Source organism: Botryllus schlosseri, chromosome 11, assembly GCF_051294905.1.
Source record: "Botryllus schlosseri isolate E-star chromosome 11, Bs_hap1, whole genome shotgun sequence".
In the NCBI taxonomy this organism is placed as follows: domain Eukaryota; kingdom Metazoa; phylum Chordata; class Ascidiacea; order Stolidobranchia; family Styelidae; genus Botryllus; species Botryllus schlosseri.
In genome coordinates, this window is record NC_137246.1 from 11,682,589 (window position 1) to 11,698,012 (window position 15,424).

The following is a 15,424-nucleotide window of genomic DNA, read 5'->3' on the forward strand; positions in this document are numbered from 1 at the left end:
TCAATACACTCCAAATTCGGTGTAGGCCTATTGAATATTTAGTTCAAATAATTTTCTTGAACATAAACGGTACAAATTCTTTGTCAGTCGTCCTTAGGGATGGATGCAATGGATGATGATGGATGGATGATGGATGCAATGCTGCAGCAAATCGAATCAATAATTTCAATATATCTTTTCTATTTCTCCACTGCACAATAACTTGCTTATCCTTACACATCATTGATGGATCTCCGAGAGCATAATCTCAGTTCCCACTAAGTCAGCTTATACAGAGCCATGACATATTAGTAACAAAACACAGATCAAATAACATAACGTTACCAATTTGCAATTTGCAAACACTGACATCCATTAATTAGGAATGGTAAAACACAGTAATCATGCTTCTGGGTATTCGAGAAAATGAGTAGCCTACTAGGATCGGTAGTAAGTTTTGGAGCATTTTATTCATGTTTACACTCAGCTGACAATAGTTAATGAGTCAGGCTTTGTAAATCAAAATGAAGATTTTGAGGTCTTGGTACAATGTTGACAAAGAGAGGGAATATTTGTTCCATTTAAGTCAGGAATAGTAATAAGTTCTGATGCCAGTTCTTTATTGGGACGATCGACTTCAATATGAATCTACCAGCACATAGCAGGCAATGCCGCCGCCCTGTGTATTTCCAACTTCATCAGTACGGGTGATCATCAAATATCTGTGCAGACTGTGCCAAACGTACTACTGGCTCAACTTACTCGATACTGCGAGTTTGCACCCATTACCCTAAATATGTGTGGTCAAGGCAGGGCCGGCCAACCCGTGGACGCGAGGTTTTGAGTGGCCCGCGAGGTCATTTCCGAAATTAGTAATATTATCAAAAATGGATTGCACAGATTGTGAGCTTGCAAGGCCAACCAAAAATTTGATTAGTCTTGCCGCCACAGTTGAGATGTGATGACTAAAATATCAGAACCGACGCATTGGCAGATCTATGAGCCAATATGGAATCGGTGTCTCGTGCACACCAAAGATTCTACTGAATGCACACAGGTGTGACGCCGAGAACCGCCTTGGCACACCAAAGATATTGCGCTAAGCGTACCGGAATTCCAACCTGGTCCATGAGCCAGTCACATTTTGGTAGATCTTCGTACACTACAATAAAGCAAAATAATTTGCGATATATTTATCAAAAGTAAATTTTTTTACACGCTTCGCGCAAGATGTTGTCACACAATTTCTCGCTTTTAATATTGATAGGCTACCTCTTTGTGAAAATGAAAGAACACCTAATGTATCAGATTGAGTCCAACTATATTCGTGATTACGAGACAAAGTGCCGTTTAACATCTGCGACCTTGCGTTTGCGCTCGCAGAAAGACCGTCGACTATGAAACCTAGGCACAAAATGATTGAGGCATGTTGGTTGAATTGAAGCTATCGATATCGATATGTCCAGGCGCCGAATAGTCCATTCCTTTTAAACTTAGCCCAGCGATATACAGCAGGCCCGCAATATAGTCAAGCGACAATAGTATTGACCTATGAACTTCGAAAAATTTTCGCGCTTTGCGCGGCTAGTGGCCCGCGCAATAGTTCGTCAATCAAATGTGGCCCTTTGGCTGAAAAGGTTGGCCACCCCTGGGTTAAGGTGACATGGGTTCATCAACCACCATTCAAGTGACATTACGAACAGACAGATAAACACCATAAGCTTTATTTACATCACTATAAGTCATTTTCTCCTTCATTTTATATTCTGTTACTTCTAATTCAGTGTACAGTACACATGCCTCTTTTGAGCATGTTGTATATAGCTCAGGGTGCGAGTTGACTGTGTCTATAGCTGTATAGGAGAGACTATACTTCACTTCAAGTCGTTCAGACTCCTCTCCTTGTCTTTCCTTTTATTGCAATTATTAAGAAACTATACTGAACTGCATTCTAAGATGACATCTGACAGAATCAACGTATTTTAAAAACACTGGCATGAAACCTATAGATCATTCTAATTCAGCAGCCCACGGTATTCGCCTATTCGGTATCAATGAAATGAAACCTGCAGTTTGAGAGTTCTGTTCAACCACGGATCAGTCAGCCACGTCAGAACTCAGAAGGCGAACACTAATCAGCGGACCGCGGAGCTTGCAATACTAAACAGCGGACCTGCAGACCAAGCGGATCACAACAAAATCATCATCATCATTGGTTTATAAGCAATTTTATCAGTTCAATACACCACAAAAAATGCGATACAATGAAAAGACAGGAAGATGTCGAAGCGACAAGGATTAGTCTATGGAATCTGACACCCACCTTGGCCTAGGCGATGTAAAGAGGAGGCATGCACTGCACACTGAATGAAAGTAAAGAATATGGTATAGAAAAAGAAAGCGACAAGAAATAGGGCGGCATGTCATGGGAAGCGAGATCGATAGGTCAGTCGTGGTCCGGTAATCTTGAGGATGGACTGTATTTATTTAGTAGTAATTGCTTGCATTTCGACTTGAATGTGGACATGCTCGTCGACTGTCGGATGGCCGGCGGGATTGTTCCACACATCAGGTCCGGCATATTTGATAGAGCGATGATCTTTCCGGTCGATCATATGATATTTGGACGACGTGGACGCGCGTGTGTTGTACTTGTGCGCTTTTGATTCAGAGGTAAAGAAGTCATTGAAATATTCCAAATAACCCAAAATCGAACTGCGGAACCCTTGATACTAAACGGTAGATCTGTGGACAGCATGCGGGCCGTTCGCCATTCGGCATTGCGGACGTCGGCACAGATCGACAGACCATCCAGTCAATCATTTATTGAATTTTTTAACAATTCAAAAATACCGTAAAATTGCGATATAATGAACAGATAGAAGGGTGACGATTTTGTTTCGGATATTTTCGGATATTTGTAACTTCTACTTCGGATATCTCTGGATAGTTCTGACCAGACGTGACTTGATGTAACGTGATTTCAAAAAAAAATCGTCAGCTCGACAACCAAACACGGACAGCAAACTCGTTCTGATAGGACTATTAATATATTTAACACTCTAAAGTTGTTCTGTCGAAGGCCCGCGCGAATTGTTGTTTGTGTTATTCACAGTGATGAGCATATAGTGCTTTTCGAGACTCCGAATCCCTCCGACAACTTTAGTGTCTGAGGAAAACTCCCTCCGACTCCGAAGAGCTCAATCCCAGTATAGATAACTAACCTACGGATAGATACGCAACACCCGTCGTCACGCTTGCTTGCCCAGAGGAAATTACTGCTCAGCAATCTGAACGCAACATAGTTGCTAATCCCATAGCTGACGACCCTCGCGCTTAAATTCAATAAAGTTGATCTTATTTGAAAGCTACTGTCGCACTGATTCCGAAAATATACATTAAAATGTAATCAGGGCAATGGAACACCCTTGAAATACACCTAAAAGTCTGAAAATCGGCATTGTTCTGAACAATCACTGGTTAGTGGTTATTCATAGTGTTAGTCGACTACTATGGTCAAGTCATTTACACCAGGCCAATTTCCTTCATTTTTATTCCGCAGCTGCCGAATTGTAGCACGGCCCACTTCTAAGCTTTTTATAAGACACCTCTTACGCGGATGAGATGATGATGAGGAGCCTATATAGATCAGGGCCGGCCAACCCGTGGCCCGCGAGAAGATTTTGACTTGAGTGGCCCGCGAGGTAATTTCCGAAATTTCTAATGTTATCAAAAATGGATTGCACATATTGTGAACTTGTGAGGCCAACCAACAATTTGATTAGTCTGGCTGCAACACTTGAGATGTGATGACTAAAATATCAGTGCCGACGCATTGGTAGATCCCGGAGCCAGTCACATATTGGTAGATCTTCGTACACTGCAATAAAGCAGAATGATTTGCGATAGATTTATCAAAAGTAAAAAATTTCTACACGCTTCGCGCAACATGTTGTCACTCGATTTCTTGCTTTTAATATTGTTGCCTCTTTGTGAAAATGAAAGAACGCCTAATGTATATAGTCGCGCGCTTTTGATAGCGAGGTAAAGTAGTTGTTGAAAATTGTGGGACTGTGACCAATGCTCCCTCTAATGTTTCATGAGTCTGGGTGAACTCACCAACTCACTGCGCGGTCTCTTGGACAAGAATGCGTAACAGCGTTACCACGGCTGGACTCCCGATTTACCCGCATTTTCCCGGTGTTGACTAAAAAAGGTAATCACTTCGGCTAGACCAGGGGTGGGCAAAATACGGCCCGCGAGAGTCTAAAGAAATTTTTAAAAATATTGATAAAATGCGTACTAACAATCGAATTAATGCAGGGACTTGATTAAACCTTTTCTTAGTATATTTCACCATGATAATTCTAAGACAGTGGTTCTCAAACTGGGGGGGTCCCCCTTGGGGGTGTGAAAGCATCCGAAGGGGGGGGGCGAAGCTGAGCTCAACTGAAGAAATTTTTTGCGCGCGATTTACATCCTATTCATATTTATTGCTCTGTATTTAGTTTGAATTTCATACTTCAAAATCTATCATCCACAGTCGTAACCTTCCATGCCATCAAACTATCCGTTAGGTTTGCATGCATCCTGGTTTCGTTTTGTGGTATGCCCATAATGGTGGCGCGAAATCTGTCACCATCATAGGGGGGGGGGCGTGTCTTAATAAGTGTTTGAACCACTGTTCTAAGGCCTAGGCCTACATAATTCCTATATATTATTATTTATGTTTAATTTCTGGCGCGACAGCCCGATCTCAAGGCCCGCGCAGTTTGAAAGATTTCAATTGCTAAACATCACAGATAGATTGCCATAATTTGGATCACAAGTGGGATTTCATTTTAATAATTTCAGTGATGTGCTTATAAAAAAGGATTCGTGCGTGTCTGAGGTAGATTCGTTCTCTGTATGTGCAGACTTGGGGTATTTATATTTTATCTACACATAGTAGAATCGTGTTTGAAGCTAACATGGTTATAATGCTGTCAGCATTGTTTGTCCTCGAACCGAACCAAAAGTGAAATTAGTAAATCTATGAACAGATCGCTGCTTACAGAGTTAAATTTCACTCCTATTCTAACAATCGAGACTAACGAGTTTCATCTCTATATAGTTTTCACAAATTGGTTATTGAGATCGACCAGCCTATGAAATCTCGCCACTATGTTTCTGACGCATGTACGATATCATCAAAGCAATGTTTGTTTTGTTTTAAATAAGCACATATATTATCTCCATGTCCTCACTATAATCAAATACTAGGGATGGTGTGAACCTCTGAAAGGTTCAGGTTCGTGTGAACGCGAACCGTTTTGAAAGGTTCTGTGTGAACGCGAACTTGAACCTCGTGACGTCATATTGCTAACCCCAACCCTATATTTCAGTGAGGTGATAGGGTATATTAATGTACACGTACACGATACGTAACGACGACTCGGGCCGCATAATGCCACAATGCTGAAGTACACATAAGTAGTGTAGTAGATCGGTCGTGATGTGGCAGGGGTTCTTATGGGTGCACCCGACCGGTGCCGCGAAAACTCGTCCTGAACCGGTGACCCTTTCAGACCCCCCTTCCACCCGACCGGTGCCTTATGAGTATAGGGATCTCTCGACCGGTGCTGCGAAAACTCGTCCTGAACCGGTGACCCTTTCAGACCCCCCTTCCACCCGACCGGTGCCTTATGAGTATAGGGATCTCTCGACCGGTGCCGCGAAAACTCGTCTTGAACCGGTGACCCTTTTCGGTATATGCATCTCTCGACCGGTGTTGAATATGTATCAAGTAAATAGTCATGTGATTGGTCCTTAGGTAATGTGTATATTCCAAATTACGGCGAGTACGACAATGATATATCGTTATTCTTATGGATGCGGCGATGATTCGTACTTTCGAGTATAGACATCTCTCGCGCGGTGTTGAGTACGAGTCACCAACAATAACCGCGCGGACGGAAACGTGGCTTGTTGCGAGGATTAAGCAGTGCGACCTATATTTCGAACGACCTGCACGCTGAATTGTTTCCGTACAGTTGTGTGCTACTATCGATTATTACACTAGAACGATCAGTGTGAAATAGTTTGATCGTAAATTATGATATATGATGTCGTAGTTTAGTCGTATCAAATGACCGATCGTGTTCTCTTTCCTCGCTATTGATTGCTACCCGAATAATACTTTCGGCTTATTCGCTGTTTCGCGCCTACAGAATAGTCTGCTGTTCACAGTCACAACTTCATCGCGATAGCACAATTTTCACACCTCGATCAGTAGAACAACACCGCACTAACCCAGCTGTCGAATCACATAGGTCATACATTTTACGCGAAATGAAATATTGTATTGTGGTATACAAATATGCAAACTACTCTTTCAATTCAACAAGTCTAGTTAACGAATCGATTTTCAAGCTACCGACACAGTTTTTAACACGAGTTAGTTTATATTTCTTCCCGGGTACGAGCGAGGCTTTGTTCCATTGATCCAAAACCACCTCGCCAGTATCATCCTTCAATGTAAAACTGTATAATTTCAACTCCTTTCCGGTGCCAGAATTGACCATCTTCTCCTCTCGAGAAACACAAGTAGCGGCGATCGAGACGTATTCATCTTTATTTCCGTATACCGATTCGCAGGTCAATAATGGGTATTCTTCAGTCGTATGTCTCGATTTTCCATGTAGAGCTACTGACGAAGCCCGACCAAGTAATACAGCGGGTTTTCCAGTAAATTTATCAATTTGGACCCAACCGGATTTGACCATGAGTTTTTTTCGTTTGGAGAATGCTTTCTCAATGACCCCGAACAATTCACGATTGAAACACGTGAAAGATATCTCTTCGTTATTACCGTCGATGAATATACCTTTGAGATATTGGCTAACGCCACCTCTTTTGGGTGATGAGACGAATTTGACGCCGACGTGAAAATTTGAAGTTGCTCCGACTTGCATAGTGTTGACGCTGTTCGATGCCATATCGTTTGATAAAGTGGGAGTCATCAACAAACCCGTCGATATTTATAGAATTAGGCACGTGGTATTGAGTGAGTTAACAGTCTTTGTATAATCCTGATGACCCGCGTGAATAGACTTGGATTGAAATAAACTTTACAGGAGTTCTGTAAGAAAGGATGCCGTTCACAAGTGACAAACGACACGAATGAATTTTCTTCTTACCCAGTCAATTATCAATGTACTGTAGTGAGTATTCAAGATGTCTGTTGCTAAATCTCTGTACGCCGCTAGGGTACGTATGTCACTTTTCATCGCCGCAATGCTTATGACACTAAAAACCCCATTCCAGTCGATGCCGTATGATCGAATCGAGTTAACCAATGCGGTAAAATCGCACTTTCGAACACGGCTCACGTTTTGTCCATGTACATAGAAATCTAGTACTCCGTGGATGAATTTTTCCGTTTCGCTCAATGCGGGGGTTGTCAAGTTTGATAGTAGAGAAGGTAATTCTCAATAATCGCGCTAGTTGCCATAACGAGTATATGTAACTATCAACTGAAAAAGTAAACCACGAGAATGACACCACAATGTGTTAAAATGGTGAAATACACCACTCAGATTTCGAAAAAACAGATGTTGGCGGGTGCGTTTGACATGTGTGACACAATAAAATCGCCCGTTTCGCTAAACAGGAAATTCACTAAAGCGCAGTGCGCTGTGCGATTTTGAAAAATCAGATATCTGTAGCGACGTTTTGATCTGTGTGACACACTAAATACGTCCGGTTCTGAAAGTCGGAAACGCGATCGGTTCTGAGGATTACGCAGTGTGCGTGCGGTCTATATTTCGAATGACCTGCGCGCCGAATTATTTTCCATCCAACCGCGTGCTACTATCGAATTAAATCTATAAATAGCCAACACCGCGATCCGGTTGTTATACTTCGCTGTTGCAGACATAAACGTTGGTTGGAGCAATTAGATTAATTATTATACAATGGCCGAGGTTCAGATAGATAATCTTGACAAATTTGGTTATGAACCAAATGCATTCGAATCGCAATTTGAAGAGAACGCGGATATCTTTGATGCGATTAATCCTGGTGATCTGATGACGCCGGATTTAAGAGTTGAATCCGCAGAACGCGACCTTACGGCAACGATCGAAATGCAGTCAAACTATACAGATATAGCGCACCAGGCGTGGCTGAAGTCGGGTCAACTAGCTAGAGAAAGCGCGATTAACGACCTCGCGAACTTGGTGACGATACCGTGTGTACCGACCGACGAGACAGCCGTTAGCAACGAATTACCGAATCCCGAGAAACCGTCGACTTCTGGGATGACGATACCGCGCCCCGCGGGGTCGCTATCGGTAACTGATACTCCTAAATCTGTATCAACCGACAAGCCGACTCGAAAAAGAACCATATCGACAACGGCAGGCATACCACCGGCTAAACAGATTCGTAATGGGAAATCGAAAAATTCGAGTCGTACTGAACCCAGACAGAAGGCTAGCAAGAAACCTGCGAAATCTAAAAGCGCGAGTGACGATGATTTTCGCGACGACGTGAAGGGAAAAAAGAAGCAGGAAGAAAAGTTATGTCAATACACAGTTGACAAGATGGTCACCTACCTCCAGACTATTCACGTTGTTAAGCCGCATTTAGGATCAATACTATGTTATGTTGACTCATTGATGGAGAAAAAAAAATTTGACTGTCACAAAGCTCATGACTGATATCAAACGATTGCTTACTGTCAAGGGTCAGCGTTGGAGTCTTGATGAGATTCAGCCTGAATTAAATACCGCAACCGATGAGTACTTGCATCGACTTCTAGAAATTAGAACGAAATTGAAGTATAATTTGTGATTGGGCTGAATGATTTTCATTGTTGTGAGTGTCTATTCTCAATTTCTGTTTTCCGTTTCAGATTTTACATTAGAGCCATAAATAAACAATAGCTTCTGAAAGCACAACCACCAGTGGCGCTGGTGCTCTTGTAATCTCGAATCAGCGGTTTAGGTCTTTCTCTCCGGGTGTCGAGCGGCGAACAACAAGGCTTACTGTCTGCGTATATTCGATCGCGAATTTGTGGATAAGGAGTTAATTAGTAAGTTATTCGGTACGATTACTTTGATTTATGAACGTAATATGTTATTCGTTTATCCTACAGACAAAACAAACGTCGGAATTGAAGCAAAGAATTGCATAGGTGAGTTATTACTGTTCCGGACTAGTGAACATGATGTAATGATTTTGTTGTTGAACAGACAGAGCAAATTCAAGTTGAACGCACGAGTCTACTGGTAAGTTATCTGCTATAACACAACGTTAATGAGCATAGCATGATGTGTTGTTTGTTTTATTAAGCATAAAGGAAGACACCAACAAAGAAACTAGATTGTAAGTAAGACTAGTTTAATGTTCCTCAAGTGCTGAATTTGACCGCGTGTTATCAATTTTCCAGATGAGTCGACGCAGACGGAATCGTGTTCGTGAAGAACCGAATGCACCACCAGAGATTGGGGACGAACGCCAAGAAGTTCTAAATCAGAACTGGCAAGCGATAAAATCGTATGTAGTGAACAAGACTAACCATGTGTATAATATTCGAGTCATCGGTCGGGAGCTAGCGGATGTTTTCCGTGATATACAAGCTATATTTTTCTCAGAGTCGACTCGTTTCAAAGTCAATTTCTCGTATGCGTTTATTTTGTACCACATCGAGACTCTAAGATTTCGTTATTTTCATGCATCGGCGAATGTTGATAGTGTATTAGAAACACCGGCGGCGATTTCAACACTAGCTAAATTCAATGAATTTGTTGAGTCTATAAGGTTGGAAACGGCGCTCGATTTATTACGAAATTCTCGACCAAACACAAAGTCACTGCCGGTCTGTCTGACTAATGTACAGTTTTATGTATATCCTACCGACGGCATGTTGATTGGTTGTGCTGGTATTAAGCTACCGATATGGCTTGCGCAATCAAAGTCTGTCATGACATTTACACGTCGAAAAAATAAGAAACTGTACAATGACAATCTCTGTGTTTTTCGCTGCATCGCCCACTCGCTAGGAAAAGATACAAAGGAAATGGCTCAACAATTCACCTCGGTATATGGTGTCAGTGTGGAAGCTGGCGTAACTCTCGACATGTTGAATGATATCGAGGTCTTGTTTAATGTGGCCATATTCGTGTACACCAAAACTGAAGGTAAAGCTAGTGCACTCCGGCGTAGTACCTATGAAGCGAAAGCTGTTAACTTACATTTAGAGGATCGCCATTTTTGTCTCATTACTAACGTGAACCGTTATGCGTAGAGCTATCAATGTGATACTTGCGAAAAATTATTTGATTTACAACGAGAATTGACCAGACACAAATGTGTAACGGATCCTGTTGAAGCGTTCCCGGGTGGCGTGTATACACCTCCTCTGAACATCTTTGAAAAACTTGATCTAGAAGGGGTGTTCGTTCCTCACCGACTTCGTTATTTCAAATACCGTATCGCGTTCAGTATAGAGAGTGTGTATGATACCTCAAAAACTTTGCGAGAGCACCAGAACATCCCCATCTCTGTTAGCATATCGGCTAATGTGGAAGGTTACTTGGAGTCGCATGTAATTGTCTCGAGTGGTGATACAAACGATTTATGCGCACAAATGATTGACCATTTTCACGATATTCAAAGTGAATCATTCAGACTGTCGCTCACAGAATATCGACCCTACCTGGACATGCTCAAATTGAAAATTACCGAAATGAAAGTGCTCGATCCTTCAAAACACCCAATACCCCTTGAACGTTTACAAGTGGAGTTCATGAGTTATTTGCGTCAAATCCCTGTTTTGTCGTTCAATGGTGATCGATATGACTTGAACTGGCTCAAAGCGTACTTGTTTGGTTTTCTCGTTGACGACAATCTTAGTGTACTGAAACGCGGTAACAAATTTCTCTCAATGACGACCAACAGACTTCAATTCTTGGATATTGTGAATTACTTGACACCCGGGTTCTCGTATGATTCATATTTGGAGGTCGTCAAATGTAGCACCGCTAAAGCTCACTTCCCGTACCAGTTTCTGACTAGTTTGGAAAAGTTGAATAACTCGAGTCTACCAAGCCACGACGCGTTTTACAACCCGCTAAAAGGTTGTAATATATCCACAGCTGAATATGAAAACTGTTTGAAGGTTTGGAACGACAACAAAATGACCTCTCTGTGTGATTATCTCAAATGGTGCAACGCGAACGATACTCACTACTTCATAGAGGTTTTAGAAAAACAATTCCAATCTTTCAAAAGTCAATTCAATGTTGATATATTCAAGGATGCGGTCTGCCTGCTCGGGGTTGTATCGAGACATCTTTTTAATAGCATCCCGCGTGATTTCACAATGTTCAACGATAAACATAAAGATCTGTTTGCGCTATTCAGAGACAATTTAGGGGGTGGACCATCGATCATTTTCCATCGATACCCAAAATCAGGTGTAACTCGAATCAAAGAACATGTCTATAAGGAAAATCCACAGATTGCGCGACATATAACAAGTTTGACCAGCGACTCACTCTATCTGTATGCTTTAAGTCGATCAAGTCCAACCGGATTTGCGGTACGTTGGCAACCAATCGACGCCGAGTGTACTAAATTCAAACCTATCAAGACCGCGCCGAAATGTTCGGAGACTGTAACCCAGTGGATGAATTGGTATTCCCATATTCATAAGGTGCATGTTCACCACGCTTTTAACGGGTCTGAAATTCATGTGGGCATGCGCAATTATCGACCTGATGGGTTTTATCGTAATTCGGCTGGACAAGGGATAATCTTATCGTTCCTTAGATGCGATTTTCACGCTCACGATTGCAGATTCGGAAGTGATAACCCAGCACGTCGAGAGCGAGCTAAACGCATTCATGATTATTATGAAAGTCTCAATTATCAGGTTGTATGTAAATGGGAATGCGAGTGGAATATTGAGAAGAAGAGAAATCCTGATATTGTGCGATATCTCGATGGTATTCAACCACAACTGACTCGCGCCAAGTCTGTCACCCCACAGAAATTGATGGAGATGGTGATGAATGGTACTTTCTTTGGTTGTTTGCTGGTTGATATTTGTACACGACCACATTCGAAAAAGCGATTCGCTGAACTTCGCCCGATATTCAAAAATACCACAGTGTCTCGCGATACCGCGAAAAGTCACATGAATCAGCTTGCTGTAGATCGGAAATCGCCCAGTAAACCCACTGACATGTTAGTTGCATCGTATTGCGGTAAGAAAATCTTGCTAACCTCCGACTTGATCAAATGGTATGTAGATCACGGGTTGGTGGTATCAAAAATTCATGAGGCTGTCGAGTTCGCCAAAAAGACCTGTTTTGCTACCTTTACAAAAAATGTCTCAGACTGTCGACGTGCTGGGGATCGCGATCCTAACATGGAGATTATTGGGCTAGCACAAAAACTCGCTGCGAATTCTTGTTATGATCGTGAGTTAATGAATCCGCGTAAATTCGAACAAACCACGTTCTGTGATAAAAGTGAATTGAACGCAAATGTGAAGGATCGTTTCTTCGTCAAGTGCGAAGAAATAAACACAGATCTATTTGAAATAACGAAGCACCCTCAAAAGATCGAGCAATATAACTGCATTCAAGTATCGTTCTGGTTGTATAATAATGTCAAATTACGGATGTTGTCGTTTTATTATGACTGTTTATGCAAATATTTCCGTGACGAGTGCTTCATGCTACTTTCGGTGGATATCAATTCGTTTTTCATCGCTCATTCAGCCCCACTCGATGACATTCTCATCTCCGAGAAAAGGAACGAATTTTACTGTGATTACGAGAATTGGTTTCCACGTTATTTTTGCGATGAGCATCGAAACGAATTCCTGACTGATCCGATTTCTTTTGACCGCTCGAGACAGTGTTGCAAAGATACGTATGCTCAATATCTTCATCAACCTGGTTTGATGGAAGTGAGATACAACGCCGATGCATCTTTCCACGGTCTCAATCGCTTTCGCAGCGACCAAAGATAAAATTAATCACGGAATTGAATGTTATTGTAGTGAATATTTTGTGTGTGGTGTTATTGTATTTTATTTGTATATTTTGCTTGCTTGATGTGATTTATTTGTATTGTGTGTTCATGTATCATTTGTTTTCCAGATGGATAACACTATTACCTATCTAAAGTCTGTTATGTCGTTAGATTTTAATGGTTTACATGTAGAGATGATTACCTTGGGGCGGGAATTACCACAGTTTACGATTCTTGGTTCTACCAAACAACTCCCAACGTCGATGATACCCGATTGATGAAAAGCAGACCACCAAAACTTGTGATCCGTGGTAAGGTCTATAGTTGTAATAATAACACTGTTAGATTTTAAAGCCCTATGAATCCTCTCGTGTTATGACTCCTCTTATGCGATTTATTATTTTGCAGATTGGGATCAGCTGCTTGACGACCTGAATAAAGCGTTCGTAACACTACAACTTCCACTGACGAAATTACGAGGGACAGATGAAGATTTCATAACCCGGGGAAAATTGTTGAATCGAACTCTACTGGGTTTATATATTCCACTAGAACATGACGACTACAACAGTGGATATTCCCAACCTTGTTGATATATAAACACACACACTTTATCGAGTTTTCAATAAACAACAAATGATGGAATTGATCCACCCATTCGCGTGTATTGTGAGTGGTCCTTCAAGAAGTGGGAAGACTACTTTTGTTGCAAAGCTGATTAGGCATGCCACATCGATGATTAAACCAAGTGTATCCAGGGTCGTATATTGTTACAATAATTATCAGGAGGTTTTCAAGACGATGCATAATGTAGAATTCCACGCCGGTCTAGATATTTTAGAAGAGTTGAAGGTTTGCTCTGAAGACACCTTGATTATAGTGGATGATTTCATGACCGAGACAGCGAAAATTGCAGACTACTTTACAAGATTTTCACATCATTCGGCCAAACCAATTTGCTATATCACGCAGAACCTGTATCACAAGGGTAAAGGAGCACGTGACTTGAGTCTTTCAAGCTCGTATATGGTGATTTTCAAGAATCCGCGCGACCAACAGCAGATCAGTTTTCTTGGTCGACAAATGTACCCAAACTCTAGATTTTTAACAGGGGCTTATCGTGACGCTGCTAGACAACCTCATAGTTATTTATTCCTTGATCTCACGCAAGAAGCACCTGAAAATCGACGAGTTATGACCAATATATTTCCTGGTTAAACCATGGTGGTTTATAGTCCGCTGGTATAAATAGCCAGGCGCGGAGACGATTTTAAACTCAAAATGACCATGTACCAGCTCGGACATAGCGGCATATTCCCACACTAGAGTTCCTACATAAAAGTAAACCCGAGATACGCAAGCAAATTATATCGGGAGCCAGCAAAGAATTGATCGAGTGTATATGTGATTGTACAAAGAACGTTTTAAACGGCAACATCCCTCTTTCAAAGTATAAAAGAAAGCGACTATCAGCTCATAAATGTAGTTTACGTCGACTTGTCAGGAGAGACATCCCTATTCGACATAAGAAACGTATGGTTAATCAGAATGGGGGTATGTTTATGACTCTATTATCAAGCATCCTACCCGTCGTCACTGGTTTACTCGGTAATCTTTTCAAAAAATGACTTCTTTTAAAAAAATCTTCATAAATCCGAATCCGATCAACGGAGCTGACGTTCAGAAATTGAATTTGGATATCGACAAATGTATGAGCGACATATTACAGATGAACATACCCCAAGAACGAAAATTAGCCTTATATAACGACGCACTAAATCGTTATCAAACAAAACACGACACACTGAATCAACCGATGAAAATCGATATATCAGAACAAAGGAATCTATTTTCGGCTAGTGAGTTGGACGCACTGCGACGCCTGATCAAGGGTGAACCATCAAGGATTCCTATACCATCACCGAGTAGCCAACGAAGCAAAGTAAAGACTCAGCATGCCCCGACGAAAAGCGGTCGTACACCCAAGACCCCGAGACGATACGGATGGGAGCCATACTAAGTATTTCACGCCAGGGCTACCTGGTAGTTACCGCGGTGCATACGCATTCTCTAGAGGGCGGAATAGAGCCAAAGTCAAGGAGTTTCTTTCGAGCAAGGATGCGTACACAAAACATTTTCCATATCGAAAGAAATTTAAGAGACCTAGAGTGATTACGTCCGGTCTTGGTGTTCAGTATCAAACCGATCTCATGCATATGCAAAATCTTTCAAAAGAAAACGATAATTTTAAATATGTGTTGGTGACGATCGATTGTTTCAGCCGATTTTTATATCTGTATCCGCTCAAGAACAAAACCTCGCAAGGTATTATTCGCGGATTCAAGGAAATATTCAAGGATCGTATACCTCATGTTATTCAAAGTGATCAGGGTTCTGAGTTTACTAACCGTGCGTT

The 15,424-nt window shown here is 41.6% G+C and overlaps 1 protein-coding gene across 1 annotated transcript; it reads left to right on the plus strand.

Annotated features, from left to right (window-relative positions):
• Positions 1-9,065: 9,065 nt before the first annotated feature.
• Positions 9,066-13,610, plus strand: LOC145450715 (uncharacterized). The gene is made up of 2 exons (XM_080329218.1): positions 9,066-9,348; positions 9,413-13,610. The coding sequence occupies exon 2, from the start codon at positions 10,613-10,615 to the stop codon at positions 13,004-13,006; it is 2,394 nt and encodes a 797-aa protein (XP_080185344.1). The 5' UTR covers positions 9,066-9,348; positions 9,413-10,612; the 3' UTR covers positions 13,007-13,610.
• The last annotated feature ends 1,814 nt before the right edge of the window (positions 13,611-15,424 follow it).

Excerpts from the sequence above, each read along its gene's own strand:
- LOC145450715 (XM_080329218.1), top strand. The coding sequence starts at position 10,613 with ATGATTGACCATTTTCACGATATTCAAAGTGAATCATTCAGACTGTCG.